Source organism: Mastacembelus armatus, chromosome 21 (assembly GCF_900324485.2).
Source record: "Mastacembelus armatus chromosome 21, fMasArm1.2, whole genome shotgun sequence".
In the NCBI taxonomy this organism is placed as follows: domain Eukaryota; kingdom Metazoa; phylum Chordata; class Actinopteri; order Synbranchiformes; family Mastacembelidae; genus Mastacembelus; species Mastacembelus armatus.
The window spans coordinates 14,048,459-14,063,709 of NC_046653.1; the positions used below are offsets into that span (position 1 = coordinate 14,048,459).

At 40.8% G+C, this 15,251-nt stretch overlaps 2 protein-coding genes and 1 pseudogene across 2 annotated transcripts in view; 1 reads left to right on the forward strand and 2 right to left on the reverse strand.

Moving 5' to 3' along the window:
- The window catches only part of lrp2a (low density lipoprotein receptor-related protein 2a), a 43,255-nt gene extending 34,878 nt beyond the window's left edge, over positions 1–8,377 (reverse strand). The window contains exons 1-10 of the mRNA XM_026294756.1: positions 8,239–8,377; positions 3,749–3,856; positions 3,256–3,378; positions 3,005–3,121; positions 2,463–2,573; positions 2,215–2,328; positions 1,944–2,060; positions 1,196–1,339; positions 966–1,085; positions 445–573 (exon numbers count right to left, since the gene is read on the reverse strand). Coding sequence (XP_026150541.1) covers positions 445–573; positions 966–1,085; positions 1,196–1,339; positions 1,944–2,060; positions 2,215–2,328; positions 2,463–2,573; positions 3,005–3,121; positions 3,256–3,378; positions 3,749–3,856; positions 8,239–8,302 — 1,147 coding nt within the window. The 5' untranslated portion in view covers positions 8,303–8,377. The remainder of the gene's footprint in view (positions 1–444; positions 574–965; positions 1,086–1,195; positions 1,340–1,943; positions 2,061–2,214; positions 2,329–2,462; positions 2,574–3,004; positions 3,122–3,255; positions 3,379–3,748; positions 3,857–8,238) is intronic.
- A 740-nt stretch (positions 8,378–9,117) lies between these two features.
- Positions 9,118–10,989, forward strand: zgc:172182 (coiled-coil domain-containing protein 89). Its single transcript, XM_026295918.1, has 7 exons — positions 9,118–9,286; positions 9,505–9,977; positions 10,093–10,223; positions 10,305–10,441; positions 10,539–10,615; positions 10,694–10,793; positions 10,880–10,989. Exons 1-7 carry the CDS (start codon positions 9,227–9,229, stop codon positions 10,964–10,966), a joined length of 1,065 nt encoding a protein of 354 aa, XP_026151703.1. The 5' UTR covers positions 9,118–9,226; the 3' UTR covers positions 10,967–10,989.
- A 142-nt stretch (positions 10,990–11,131) lies between these two features.
- Positions 11,132–14,299, reverse strand: LOC113123590 (ATP synthase subunit beta, mitochondrial-like; annotated as a pseudogene).
- Positions 14,300–15,251: the final 952 nt, after the last annotated feature.

Sequence of the window (15,251 nt, forward strand, 5' to 3'; positions counted from 1 at the left end):
AACACAAGTTGCAAAGTTTAAAGAAATTTTTTTAGTATTTAGTATTTTGAAATTTTCATGTTAAAACCAGGGTCTGATTTTTATTAAAACGAAATAAGTGTTGTTGAGTGCATGCGCAACTCAAGGTTCAGTGGAAATTTACAGAATATAAATTGAGATGCTTGACTCAAAGAGTACTTTTCAGCTACTACACACACTCTTTTCACAAAAAGTTAGCCTCTCAGGCATCACTTTTTCTGTGTTCCACAAAGGCAAGAGACTAACTAAAACAATATTCAGTATGCAACAATGAGCACAAACACTCAGTAGAGCAGCCACAGAGGATGGCAAAAGGAAAAGGGTCTCTGCTAACAGGCCTCACTTGGATGGATCATTCATACATTCAAAATCTGACCATACTCTATGCAAAACAAACTATTGTAGCAGACAGGAAATGCCACTCACTCGAGGCAGCAGCTCTGCAGTATCTGTGCTGCTCCAGGGTGTAGCCCTCTCGACAGCTGCATTGATGGGAGCCTATACGGTCTTCACACAGCTGGTCACATACACCCCACATTGAACAGTCGTCAAAGTCTTCAGCATGAAATCAAGATCACAGCAGATGAGGATTAAACACCATCTGAATGGTTAAACCTTTGTTTGACTCACTTTACATGCACATCCAACAGGTTTAACAGAAACAACATAAGAGGGTAAGAAGTTGTGAAATAACAATACATTTATTTTTTGATAGGAGCTTGTCTAACTCATTGGGAGTACACAAACAGCAGATTTTTCTGTTCTGCTCTTAATTAGAAAACCCCAAATAAACACGTAAAAAAGAAAGTGCAGCTACTTAACGCAAAGAAAAGTACAAAAATATGAGAAATTGTCCAACATCCCAACTTATCCTTACACTTGTCTTCATGAAGGAAACCTCTTATCAGTAGGGCTAAGATGCAGTTAGGTTTATGAAGGATATTTACCTATACATGACCGACTATTGTTGCTACTGACAACATATCCAGAAGGACAAGTACAAGTTCCTCCTTCAGGAGAAGCATGACAACGATGCTCACAGCTCAGAGAGGCACAGCTCCAGATACCTGATCAAGACACACAAAAAAAAATAGAATATACAGTACTCAGCACATGAGATATTCCAAGATATCAGATGTTCTAATGTGCATTTGACACTGGCTGTGGTGGAACTAACTGCAGTTGTGGCCAGCAGTGGTGTTAGTTTCATCCTCTCCATCAGGACAATGAATTGTCCCATCACAGAGCTGATCAATGGGGATACACATGCCAGAGGATGGACAGGGCCATTCTCCTGGGTAACACTCCCTGTGCACATTATCTGTAGACAAAACCAATTCATAATCTTAATCTGTGAAGTATTACACATAGAAAAAGAAAAATGACATTATAAACATGAGAACAGAGAGTTTTAAATCAGTCAGACCATTGGAAATTTAAAAATATGCAGTGTATGAGGTATGTATTTGGAACAAGCAGCTTCCACAGTAATGTGGTGTTGATATTAAGAAACTTGTGACTGGGACTTTAATGTCAGGGAAATTGCTGTCACTTTAAATCGATGCAGGGGAGCAGAGCTTTGAGGGGGTCACATGGGAGCTCAGAGGGCTTCTGCAGCCCATCCTCTAAAAACACACTCTTCACAGCCATGTGGAAGAATTCTAAAGCCCTCTGGGGGGCTGCTCGATCTTGTGCCACAAAGAGGCATTTGAATTACACTTAAAGGAGCACAGGCATAGCGTCCTGGTAGACCAAACCAACCATGGAGACTGGAAACGAATGAGATTCACATTCAGAGCTCTAGTTGTAACCCATTTAAGTGTACCTTAACCAGATAAATATAAGCATTTATCTTACTGGCCCTAATAGTAAAAACGTACTAGATTTAGATTATCACAACTAGTTTTCAACTATTATATCCATACCACAGCCCTTTTCATCAGTATTGTCTTCACAATCATCCTCTCCATCACAAAGCCAGACTTGGTGGATACAGCGGCCGCTGGGGCAGGTAAAATAGTTCCCTCTACATGTAGGGTATGCTGCAGGTAAAATTGAGAGAATTAATATGCATAGGGGACTGGAGATTAAGTAATTTATTACTGTGTCTATCTAAGCAAAGATACATAAAGAATCATTAGATTGACAGTGGAGCTAGATTAAAATGAGCAGGTTGAGGCTACAGAGGCTACATACTGCAGTTGAACTCATCACTTCGATCTCCACAGTCATCATCATGGTCACAGACATAGCGTTGAGGAACACACACCCCATTAAGACATGGAAACAGGCCAATGTTGCAGTGCTGTGCTAAAGAAAACACAACAAGAACAGACAAAAAGAGCTATTTGACGATTTCATTTTGTGTTTGCTGTAGATTGTTGTGCACTGCCAAAAGACTGTTGCCTGGAAATATCTGTTTGTAAAATTAACTGGCTTCTTACTGCAATTTGCCTCATCAGAGCCATCACGGCAGTCAAGTATGTGGTCACACCGCTGGGTCCGGTTGTAGCAGGCCCCATTAGCACACCTCAACTGTGTGCACTCAGGGTAATCTGAAAGGTTAAATCACCATCAGGACAACACTATGCATTGAAATCAGCCTGACAACTGTGATCTTTTCAGCTTTTTAAAACATGAAAAGCTCAGCAAGTGGAAAAAATAGATTAAAATTTAATGGCACCACCGTAACAGCAGTCACCACAGCATTCTTTATGCAATTGTGAGATTACCACAGTGTGTAGTGCTGTAAGTCTACTATGTCAGGACAATAATGGCATAGCAGCTGAACTTCAGCTTCACTAATCCACCAAGGAATCTGCAATCACCCTGTGACAACAAGCAGCATATTGTGGCCCATTCTGTCAGTCAGCAAGCCTCTTAATCTTAACAAATTGATTAAATGCCACTGGAACCTGAGATGTAAAAAAATAAAAAATAAAAAAATAAAAAGGGAAACAATCATGCCATCATGGAGAAGACTTACGGCAGTTTCTCTCATCAGAACCATCTGAGCAGTCAGCCAGGTGGTCACATCGGTACTCTCCTGGGATGCAGGCCCCGTTACTGCAGCTGAACTGGCCACTGGTGCACGTCCTTCCAGCTGGGGAGAGATTAACAGATATTTCTTACAGGTAGAAAAGCTATGAGGAAACCTGGTAAAATTATTTTTACACATGATATTGGTGAAATTTAATGCCTGTATTTGCTGTTGGTGATATTGCAAAGTGTACTTACGGCAGTGTTGCCTCTCATCTGAACCATCCTCACAGTCTTCCTCATCATCGCACACCCACACATCTGGGATACACTCACCGTCACTCAAGCACTGGAAATGGCTGTGATCACATGTTACCTGAGCTGTGGGAACACATTTTTTTTTTCACACGAGGTAACCAATATAAAGTACTTTTTGAGTTACTTTTCCTTTACCCAAGTGTCTTCATTATACTTCTGCGCCACTACATTTCTGAGGAAAGTATAATGCTTCATACTAAACTAAGTTTAACAGCGCAAATGTCACTATTCCCTTTGTGTATTAAGATTTACACACCAAAAAATATAACCAGCAGTTAAAATAATACAAATTAAATGTTACATACTAAGGTTTTACTTGTAATACTTTAGGTTTCAGGTTGTAATAACACCCACATCCAACAAGTATCATAAATGCCCCACCCCTGTCAGGTACAGTATACTGGCCTACAATGCGATGTAAAAAGTTACTCACGGCAGTCACGTTCATCAGAGTCATCCACACAGTCTGATGTCCCATCACAGTGCCAGTCACCTGGTATACATCGGCCTGTCCCACAGCGGAACTGCCCCAATTCACAACCTACACACAATTGCAGTTTGGAATCATTTAATGCTTGAGTTCAAGTTTTTTCTGGCATGCAATTAAAACTTTTTTTGACATTGTTATTATTTTTCATAAAGCATGTTCGTTCTTAAGAGTATTGACAATCCTTGAAGAGAAGCATGCCAGCCTTCCCCCCGACAGTTACACTCATTCTGAGTCTCCTTTTGATGTTCTTGCTGAGTGACAACTGGAGATAAGGTACCACAATTCTAACTTCCCTGACATTTCTCCCTGACAGGAGAGATTGATTCAGGCAGCATAGTTTAGCAGCGGAGCACTCCATCAGACTCCTCCAAATAGGAATGTGTAATTCTGATTGTCTCTCTGACAGCCTGATTTATGGTGCATGCTGATCCTGTCTAGTCTGAAATGTAATTGGAATAAATAGTGGTACTGGATGGTACAACAACCATTTCTACCCAAATTCTTTGTGGGAAGAGCTGTGAGGTTGTGATTAGTGGTGAATAGTTGGGGTTGGTGGTGTCTTATCCAGCATTTTGGAAACATTCTTCCTTCCTGATCAAACTGCTCCCTCAACTTGCAAAACCATCGTCCTCCTGAAACACTAGGATGATTGAAATAATCAAAAGCTGCATTAACCCAGTGCTGTAGCTAGCTATACAATTCTCCTATACTGTCATAATGTTTACACTAATTATAGACATATTGTGCTAATTATTAGACTTGCAAAGTGTTAGGCCTGCATGTCTAACTGTGAATAAAAAGTTATGTATTTAAAATAAATAATTTAAAGTGTACTGGCTACAAACCAATATCTGCTTGTTGAATACTATGTGAGTGACATAATACCAGTATTTAGAGTCAGCAGTTTATCATCGCTTTTAAGTAATGTATTCTTTCAAAGATTGATCATTTTCACAACAGCTGTGGGGTCACCGGCCTTTGCTACTGCACTAAAAGCCCTGCATACACGCTGATCAAGAATTCTCTAGTCACAAAGATGCTTTATGACGATTCCAACAAAACAGGCTGCATATTTATCTCCTTCAGCAGCTAAACAAGAAGCAAATCTTCTTTCTGCTCAGTTTACTAATGACAAAACTGCTCACGATCTGCTCAAAAAGAGCCTTTGTTGCAAGGTGATCCTAGTAATTTCAGCACTATGTACTGCATGTCAGTGGGGAGAAGTGTTGTATACAGCATATAAATGTCTAAAAGATGTATTCTATTTAAAAATCACACAGCCCATCCCTGTAAATGACAAATATAATACGTTTGTGCATTAAATACCTGGAGAAAACAATTACTGTGAAAAAATAATCACATTGTCCTAATAAAGAAACAAAACCCAAAAAATTTGCCACAAAAATGAAAAGAGTTGCATACATTCAGACTTTGATAGCTTAAAACAATGTATGCCAAGGAGAAACAAAAGCTGCTGGAAGCTTTCAAATGCAGCCAGTATTACTTCTGGGAACTGGTGACTGAAGCTGAACCTTGAACATCTTCTTTGTAACTTTTAATCCTGAAATTTGTTCAATAAATAGTAGGTAAAAAGGCAGGGTGAATGGTGCTAATAGTATGTTTGCTCTGAGTCTTCATAATGAGTGCTGCTTTATTAGTGTTTTAGGTGGGTGCTTTTCATCTAATTTGGTGTTTTCCTTTCCCTTCTTTCTAGCCTTGTCTTTTCTAATTAGCAACTTAAACCCACAGCAGGAGAGAGCACCACCCTTCTCCAAGCAGGAAGATAAGGACGGCCTGCTATTGCTCAACAAAGAAGAGCAGTAGAGGAATTTTCATTAAAAGAAGCCCGCCAAACGCTTAAGGCGACCCCCTTCCAAATTACAATGGCACAAAAGAGATACCAGCAGGGTTGCAGGCTCATAACTGGAAATGTCACCCTTAAAAAACACTTAGGAGATAGACAGTACAAATCAGAGTACAGTAACACGATAAAGTAAAACAAAAGGTAAAACATAAACTCAGCCAGCCATTAACAAAACACCTGTCCACTACCACTGAAACACCTCTTTCTTGTCATGTGGGGCGCTCGAAAGATGTCTTCAAGCTTTCATCAATGCCATCTTGTTTTGGCGCAGACCTCTGCACTTACTGAATGCATGTGGAGAAAAGTGGAGAAAACGGCTGCTGGCAGCATGAAACACTAGAACCCATCCATGCTGTCAGAGCGAAGTGCTGCTGCCTATTTCATATGGAAATCAATGCGGCAGAATGCAGTCAATTGCCAAACAAGTGACTTTGGCTCTTATTGCTATACACAAAACAGTGAAAACTGAGGGGCTTTGGCAATGGCATGGGAGCAAAAGGAAGGAATAATAGAGTAAGGAATAAAACCTTAGTCTGGAATCCTTGCCATGATTTTCGATAAGTGCCTAAACAAATGCGTGAGTGAAAAGAATCAGAAATGAAGTTGTCACTATACGGTGACACGGCCACTAGACGACTTATTTTTCTGCTGTACAGTGAGTGACAGCTCACTAACTGTTGACTGGAGGCTAAACTACAGCTGTAGCGTCTGTAACACAGACTGAGGGAGCTACAGGAAAAGAAAGGATTTGGTCTCAATTCGTGCCAACTGCGTTCTTGCTCCTAACGCAGTGTTACTGTTGCACAAGGATTTAGGCTCCTACACTGGAAAGAAGCTGCCATGCTTGAGGTTTAACATGCACATGCTGGCCAAGTTTATATGTCTTGAACAGCTTGAGCACAACATTTTTAACATTAAATTGACACACTCAAACTAAAATAGGTTTGATCAAATCAAGAGTCAGGCTATCCCTGAGCAAAATATACATGCATGTTTATATTTCCCTTGTGAAAATGTGCTTTGTAACACCATTAAAGTTCTGTGCACTTAATAGATTAAGATTTCTTGTGGCAATGATTAATAATGAAAACAACTCAGTTTACTGACAAAATGTGTCTGGAACAGCAAAAATGGCAGAGGATGGTTAACAAACCAACACCATGAAATCCCATCAGGTTGTCACATTAGCTATTATTGCCAGTGTAAGCATTTTGCAGCAATATCAAGGACGAGTCCTGGGTAATGTGTCACTATTTTGTGGGAGGATTGCACAGAGATTTGAGAAAGTACCCTTTCCATTCCTGGTTTAACTACATAAACAACAAAACATTATTATAACTTATGAGATACAGGGCAAATTCTTTTAAGCAGGCTACACTATTGTCTGTTAATTGCAAACCCATGCTAATAATTGACATGAACATGCTGACAAGGTCTACAGAGATATTGCGGTTTTTAGTTGAGTCATCATTTTGTACACTTCAGTTGTCATCAGCAAATTTCAGCGGCATGTACCGAGACTGCTGTGATTCAAAGCAAATGCCAAGTGATTTATTTTTTAAATGGTACAGCCTTACAGTCAACATGGTTATATTGTCTTTTTGGTATGTAGCATACACCTTTTCTGTTTTTGTGTGTCTCTTAGGCAGTAAAAATGTTTTATAAAAAATAAATAAGAAAGCTGTAGCTGCAACCTAAATCTTGGTACAGTTTTTTTTTTTTTTTCTTCAAACTCCAAACTACTCCTTAGGTAGAAATGACTCCATTCTGCAGCAGCTGCAGCGTAATTAGTTGCTTGATTCACACTAAGGAGCTTACATACTAAGGGTTGAGCAAAAAGAAAGCAGATTACAATTTGAGAAGTAGGATCTAGCTGGGCTACAAACACAAGAGACAAACACAGGACTGAAATAAATAAGGAGTGGTATCTTAGCATTTTTTTTTGTCTTACATTGGAGAATAAAGCTCTTCCTTGAGTTGGAATAAAGTGTGAATCAGTGTTTTTGCAGCGTAAAATCTGCTCCCCTGAATGAGATTTGCAGCAGCAGCTCTCAGTCCTCACAGATTGTCCGTAAGTCACATGCTCTTTTCTGTTACCTAGCAACAGTAAAGCTCAGGCAAAAGTTCCTCAAGAGAACTTCCAATCTGTCTGAGGAGGGCTTTGTGCTCAACCTTCAAAGTTATACTACGTGACAAAACATTTGGCTCTGGAGCCACAATCGCTTTACCAATCATTTTACCACAGCAACATTTCTCAAATTTATTTGTGCAGCTCCATTAAAACTGTGGCTTTTTTTAATCATCAACAACGGTTATTTCAGCTGATGTATCCTCTTGTGTTCCCCATCAAAACTTGAACTGTGTGTTTAAACTACAAAAGTATATTAATTCAGAGGGGGGAAAAAACCCAAAACTATCTGCACAGTAAATGGTTTGTTTTGATTGAGCAACAAGTGCACTGGGTGAATCACTAAGAGCACAACAGCACTGTAGTTCCCCAATGAATCATTCCTGGGTGGTCAGAAAATATTGTGGTAGAAGAGATAAATGAATAAATCAGACTACTTACCCTCAGAGTGGCACCACCTAGCACAGCACAGGAAGACGAGAAAGAGCTTAAGTAGCAGCCACATTCTGGCTGGTCCGTCCAGCTCCGCTGTGCAGATGGAGGAGCTGCAGGGACTGAGGCTGTGATGCTGTTGCTTTCCTCTGGTCTGTCTTTCTTGGCCCGTTAGTTGATGAAAAGGGGTGTGCACAAAAGGCCAGGACAGCCGCTCCCCCAACCCACCCTCGGTCCTCTGGATAAATCCCTCCAGCCCTGGAATCTGCATAATGCCATGCAGGTCCGACTTGCTCTCGGGTGCCTGATTTTTCCGCTCACAACGGGCTGTAAATAAAATATTTGTTTCTCACTTGGGAATAAAGGTGTTACCTAAGCTCTCATAGGAGGGAAGTAGAGATGGGAGTAAATAAAAATATAAAACTAGAAAAAGTTATAAATTATATATGTCTTGAAGACATAAACGGGTCACGTAGCTAATCCTAGTGCCCGAGTCCTACCGAGGGACCTTGTTGCATGCTGTTCATATCAAGTGTAATATACAGCAAAGAGTGTTTTACACATTAACGTTAAGTCAATGCAGCAAGTGGCTGAAATGTCATAAATTCAACGTCGGGCACTCTGAGACTTCCCACAAGTGTCATATTAACAAAAATAAAACAAATAACGCTACATCAACGAAACAACCAGTCCGGACAATAAAAACGACAAAAACTTAATTGCCACGTTAAATTCACAAACAAAAACGCACTTAGCTGTAAAGTAAAAAAACATTTAAAAAAACATACGCAAACTACTGTTTTTATCTCCAGTTCGGACCGTCGCTGTGCCGGGGGCCCATAACAGGTCCAACTGCGCCACCTCGCGACTCCTGCCGCGGCTCGAAGATGGTTGCCCCTAGCAACCGAGCAACTGAAAAAACTGATATTTGTACTAGAAGTGGGGCCGAGTGAAGGTAAAATAAGCACTATTTAATGTTTTTTTGCTTTTAGCCGTCATGGCAACTTCACAGGGGAGTGCAGAAAACTTCATGAAGGCGGAGGACAACATGACGGAGGTAAAGTTTAGATTAAAGATTAAATCTGTCTGTAAGTTAACTAGCCTAACGCTAACGTTAAGTCAGCTAACGTTAACGTTAGCTAATTAAACTACTCGCTAACTAGGGTCAGCCTGAAACCCCCCTCAGTCAGTCAGGCTCCAGTCCACACACAACATAACTTTAGTAAGAAACACCTGTTTGTCATGTTTTAAACAAGGCATTTCCCCCGTTCACAGCATGTGGACAGTATTCAGAGGTCGCTGGAGAAACTTCTAAGCTTTTCTGCAGAGGATACAGCGGAGACTGGGTTGCTGAGGTCCAGAATCGACGAACAATCAAATTTGATATGGTTGCTGAAAGAGAGAGCTGATGACCTAGTTCTTCGATGTCAAGCCTTGCAAAAAATCAATACAGAGCTGGAGGAGAGAGTGATAAACTGCCAGAAACAGCTGGATGAAGAAAGAGAAAATGCAGAGATACTAGAGAAGAGATTTATGCATTTAGCAGACAACAATCAAGCAATAATTGCTTTCATGGATGAGTACAAAAATCAGAATGCCCAGTTAAAGGTGGAAAACAAACATCTGCAGGCAGAAAATGACACACTTTTCTCCCAGAAATTACAAGATAAAGAAATGCTTGTTCAAAAACTGCTGCAAGAAATGAAACAGCTAACAGAGACTTACACAGACAAAGAAAAAAAATACCGGTAAGAAAAAAAAATGAATCAATGTGAGATATTATTAGTGCTGAAAGATCCACTTTTTAGTTAATATTTCCATGTTACAAATGATAATGACGTTTAATTAACAACCTTTTCAAAGGGAAAAATTAACTGGATGCCAGTCAAAACTCCTGGAACAGGCAACTCAACATCAAGCCAGGGAGGCATCCCTACTTGATCAATTGCATGATGCACAGCAACAGCATAGACAGGCTGTGGAGGTGTGCAAAGGTGGGTAGCCAACATTTTATCATTCTCTCAAATGTTGCAACATACAATGAAGTACAGCACAGGCTTTAATTCCATGACCAGGCCAGAAGCTCAAGCTGCAACATGCTGAAAAAGAGCAAGCACTGAAGGAACTCCACCTGAGAGAAATCATAGAGAGCCTCACCAACGACAAGGACAAATTATTGTCTCTGTCTATGGAAAGAGGGAGAGCAATACAGGTAATTGGAAGTCTGTTCTCCTCAATAAAAATTAAATCTGTGCACAGAATGAGGCAATCACTAACAAAGTGACAATTTTAACTGTTCTCAAATGCAGGAGAAACAAGAAGAAATGCAGCAGCTGGAGACAAAATGGAAGGAAGAAAAAAAAGCCCGGTCAGAAGCAGAGGAAAGGTAAAATGGTTTATCAACAATTTTTCCATTGCACTGATGAGAGTAAAAAGTCCTTACTTGTCCTTGACTGCACTTCAGGTTTACACAAGAAGCAGAAGCTGTTAATGCAGATGTAAAAGTGAAATCTCTTCAGTCTGCGCTTGACGATTCGAAGGCAAAATACGAGGAGCTAAAGAAGGTTTGTTGAAATCCACAACATAAAATTTTTTAATTAACCTAGATTTTTATATAATTTAACATGCTTCTTTCTAAATTATTTTACAGGATTTTGAAGCCTTCAAAGAACACAGCAGCAACCTCCTTACACAGGAAAGGGTGTTAAATAAGAAGCTTCGACACATGATAGGCTAAAGTTTAGCATTATACGAGTGTTGTGACTGTTTTTAATAAAAGCAAATACTTTTCATCAAGAATGTTTACTCACTGACAGTGCTAACAAAAGGAAAAAAAAACATTTTATATATCCCAATGTCATTTTTAATTTCCTCTTCAGCTTCCCAGGGGAATGGAACAAAAGCACAACATACTTAGCACGGCATGTTATAAGTTCTTCAAATAGAAATTCACTGTACAAATGTTTCTGATAAAATGTTCTCTTACAGGCAGTTCACTTATGACTGCTTCTCGGCTAGTTTTTCTGCCTTTTGGACCACTTCTTCAATGGGACCCACCATATAGAAGGCTTGCTGTGGCAGGGCATTGTATTCACCTTGAAGAGAGAAAAGAATAACTATTACAATCAAAACTGCATAAAGTTTGTCACGTTTTAAAATGTCTATACCTAGGTCAGCGGTGTCCAGTCCTGGACATGAGCAGTGGGTAGGGCAGGGATAGTTGGAAAACAAGCAGGACAGTGGCCCTCGAGAACCAGGATTGGACACCCCTGACCTAGGTGGACACCCCTGACCTCTACCTGCTAGAATGCGCTTGAAGCCTTTGATTGTTTCCTTGAGAGGTACCAGCTTGCCCATGTGGCCAGTAAAGACTTCTGCTACCTGGAAGGGCTGAGAGAGGAAATGCTGGATCTTGCGAGCACGAGCTACCGTCAGCTTGTCTTCCTCAGACAACTCATCCACACCCAGGATGGCAATGATATCCTGCATCGATTTGTAGTCCTAAATACCAATGGTTAGGTTGTCGGACAAGGTTTTAGTTTCATCTTGAATTACAAATATAATAGACATTGTAATGTGTTCGCATTCAAAGTGAGTCTTGCCTGAAGAATCTTCTGTACACCACGAGCAACATCATAGTGCTCAGCTCCTACAATGTTGGGGTCCATGATGCGGGAGGTGGAATCCAGAGGGTCCACAGCAGGACAGATACCAAGCTCAGCAATAGCACGGGACAGCACAGTTATTGCATCCAAGTGACCAAAGGATGTGGTAACAACGGGGTCGGTTAAGTCATCGGCAGGCATATGAATTGCCTGTGACATCATTAACAACTTTATTATCAATGATCTAGAAAAAGCTGGGTGTGCTGGTATGTGATCAGCATCTTGTGTCTTCTCACCTGTACTGAGGTAATGGAGCCCTTTTTAGTTTTGGTAATTCTCTCTTGCATTGCACCCATATCAGTGGCCAGGACAGGCTGGTAACCCACAGCAGTGGGGATACGACCCAACAGAGCAGATACCTTAAAAAAAGAAAAAGTACTCAGCCACAAGATAAATATGCACAAAAAGTACCATTTTCTTGATGACATCTGCATATAATGAAGAAAATCTATTTGGCATTATGAACCTCTGATCCAGCCTGACTAAACCTAAAGATGTTGTCAATAAAAAAAAAGCACATCTTGTCCCTCCTGGTTGCAGAAGTATTCAGCAACAGTCAGACCAGTAAGAGCAATCCTGGCTCGGGCACCTGGGGTCTCGTTCATCTGAGCATACACGAGCGCTACCTGAGGATGTTGAGACATGTATCAGAACACAAAGAACAGATCTGCATCCCTTAGATCAAAATAGGTTAGGTTTGGTATCTTAACTTGAAACACTTAGTTGTCCCTTTGTATCCAAAATACATTAAATTCATAGATGCTGTCACCTTGGAGGTGGCGTCCTTCAGGTTAATGACACCAGACCCAATCATTTCATGGTACAAGTCATGTCCCTCGCGGATTCGCTCTCCCACTCCAGCATACACAGAGTAACCTCCATGAGTCTTGGCTACATTGTTGATCAGCTCCATAATTAATATAGCCTTATCAAAACCAGTACCTCCAAAAAGACCTAAAAGAATACAACATGCACAATGTACATATGCAATTCTGACAATTTTAGTGTTGCCTGAAAATAGGGTGTAAAATAATCCACCAACCAATCTTCAAACCCTTGCCATAGGGCGCAAGCAGATCTATCACTTTGATGCCAGTGACCAGGATCTCCTGCTCCACACTCGTGTCTGTGAACTCAGGGGCTTCAGTGTGAATTGGCACCGTCCTGCAAGACAATAAGGGTCATTAGCCCTGGAAACACCCAAATGGTCTCCAGCAAACAAACCATTTACTCCTGTATGTGCTAAAAAATGTAATTTTTGTAATGCATTTTCTGAATCATCACTAGCAGCAAATGGACATTCAGCTGCCATAGACTGGAGTATTTACAATACACTACGGAACATGATTGAGATAAATACAGAACCGCTCCCTCAAAGTAATCCTCTCAACACTTACTGTTTGGTGCTAATTGGACCCCTCTCATCGATGGGTTCTCCAATGACATTCATGATCCTGCCCAAGGTCTCAGGACCCACAGGGATCCTGATGGGGGCTCCAGTGTCCAGAACCTGCTGACCACGGACAGGACCCTCTGTCCCGTCCATTGCAATTGTCCTGACTGTGTTTTCACCTGAACAAACACATGGGAAAAGACAGTAAAACTGGTGTTTAAAGTTTGTAACAGGTCCGAGCAGTTTTTCAAACCGACTGTCACTTCAGCACACTCACCTAGATGCTGTGCCACCTCAAGCACCAACCGGCTCTCACGGCCAACCACTTCCAATGCGTTGAGAATGGGAGGCAGGCCTTCATCAAATTGCACATCCACCAGAGATCCGATCACAGCCACGATGTAGCCTTTGGCCAGAGCTGCCCTTGCAGCTGGAGCAGCAAAACCCCTGCCTGAAAGGATGGTGACAATTAATAGTACATTAAAAGTGAATATTACTTTGGCATTAGAAACTATATCTGATACATATAAACATCCAACACAGAGTAAACATGAATACATGGTGACAAAGCATGAAGTTACATTTTGGTGTGTTAAGATAGTGTTACACGTTTGTTGGAGAAACTCACCGAAAAGTTGAGGACACACCCTCCAAGCTGTGACACATTTGACTTGTACTGAGCTATTTGAAAATGTTGCTTTGAGACCAAGCAAACCAACTTCTGACTGAACAACTGAACCTTATTCTACATGTTTTAATGACATTTAAATCCATTTGATTGTAAATGAATAGAAACATATTAAGGTCGAGGCCCGGCCCACTGAGCCTGCAAACTTTTGCATAAAGACAAGTCACGGGATATATAACGCTGCCTATAACCACGTTTAAAAACTGTTTTTCACTCATTCGAGTAAACAGGCGCATGTTTGCCGCTGTTGGTCTTCGGAGCGTCGATCCCGGGCTCTGAATCCCGCACAGCCTGGCTGCTGCTCTATCCCACAGCTGCCAACATCTTGTCAATGGCTAAAAGTGACGCTCCCACAACTATAAACACATCTGCGCATGCGTGTGCGCAAGTACGACTATTACAGTAATTTCTACTAATATAACAAATTGTAGTAGTTGTCAGTACACGCACAGTACAGTTGTATGCAAACGTTTAGGTTTCCATATTTATGTTTTAGGGTGAAAGATACAACTCATGCAGCGAGCAGTAATTAATAAAATAAACAGTTATGTGACACTATATAAGGCATGAGGCTTTAATGGACTCGTCAGGACTTGTAAGGCGGTTATCAGGGGATGTGAGCTGATGACATTTGCAGAGATGATAAATTCTCTTCAAACCTTATATTAATGCAATAATCATGGCCGTCCTCTAAACAACTAGGTGGGGATCTATAAATGAGGCCTGTAAAGGCAGGGAGGCTTCATGATTGAGATTCTCTGAGAGAGAGAAAGCTCTGACAGTTTTCAGATTAAACTGTAGTGGACAAAAGAAAAAACAAAAAAAAACCTAATATGACTGTAATGGAGCTGTAGACAAGTTTAACCATGCATCATATGTGTGCATAGTTTGCAAATAGGTCCCAGACACAATAAAGAACTTAAAACAGCATTCAGGCAGTGTTTAAGGTACATGAAAGACAGCTTGACCCTAATCATCATTATCACAGTTTGCAAATGTTGCTATAGTCTATAGGAACATTAGGAATGATTAGTCATTTATCATAGATCAGCGGATGAATATCACCAAGCTATCGTTCAGTGTAACATTCCTTTGTGTCAGAAAAGTCTCCTCTAATTACGTCTTGCCTGGAGCTTTGTAGCACAAGCCTCGTCACCTCAAGCAGCAGCCAAAAGGCTCCATGAATCCTCAGCCGGTCTGCACAGGACCCCATCGACCCCACCTTTAAAACACACCAGGGCTATGTTAAAAGATTAGCTTCTACTAATGAATGGTC

Bases quoted from the DNA above. Each gene is read 5' to 3' on its own strand.
- zgc:172182 (XM_026295918.1), top strand. From the start codon at position 9,227: ATGGCAACTTCACAGGGGAGTGCAGAAAACTTCATGAAGGCGGAGGAC. The intron at 9,287-9,504 runs GTAAAGTTTAGA...CCCCGTTCACAG, and splicing joins CGGAGGACAACATGACGGAG to CATGTGGACAGTATTCAGAG. The intron at 10,794-10,879 runs GTTTGTTGAAAT...ATTATTTTACAG, and splicing joins AATACGAGGAGCTAAAGAAG to GATTTTGAAGCCTTCAAAGA.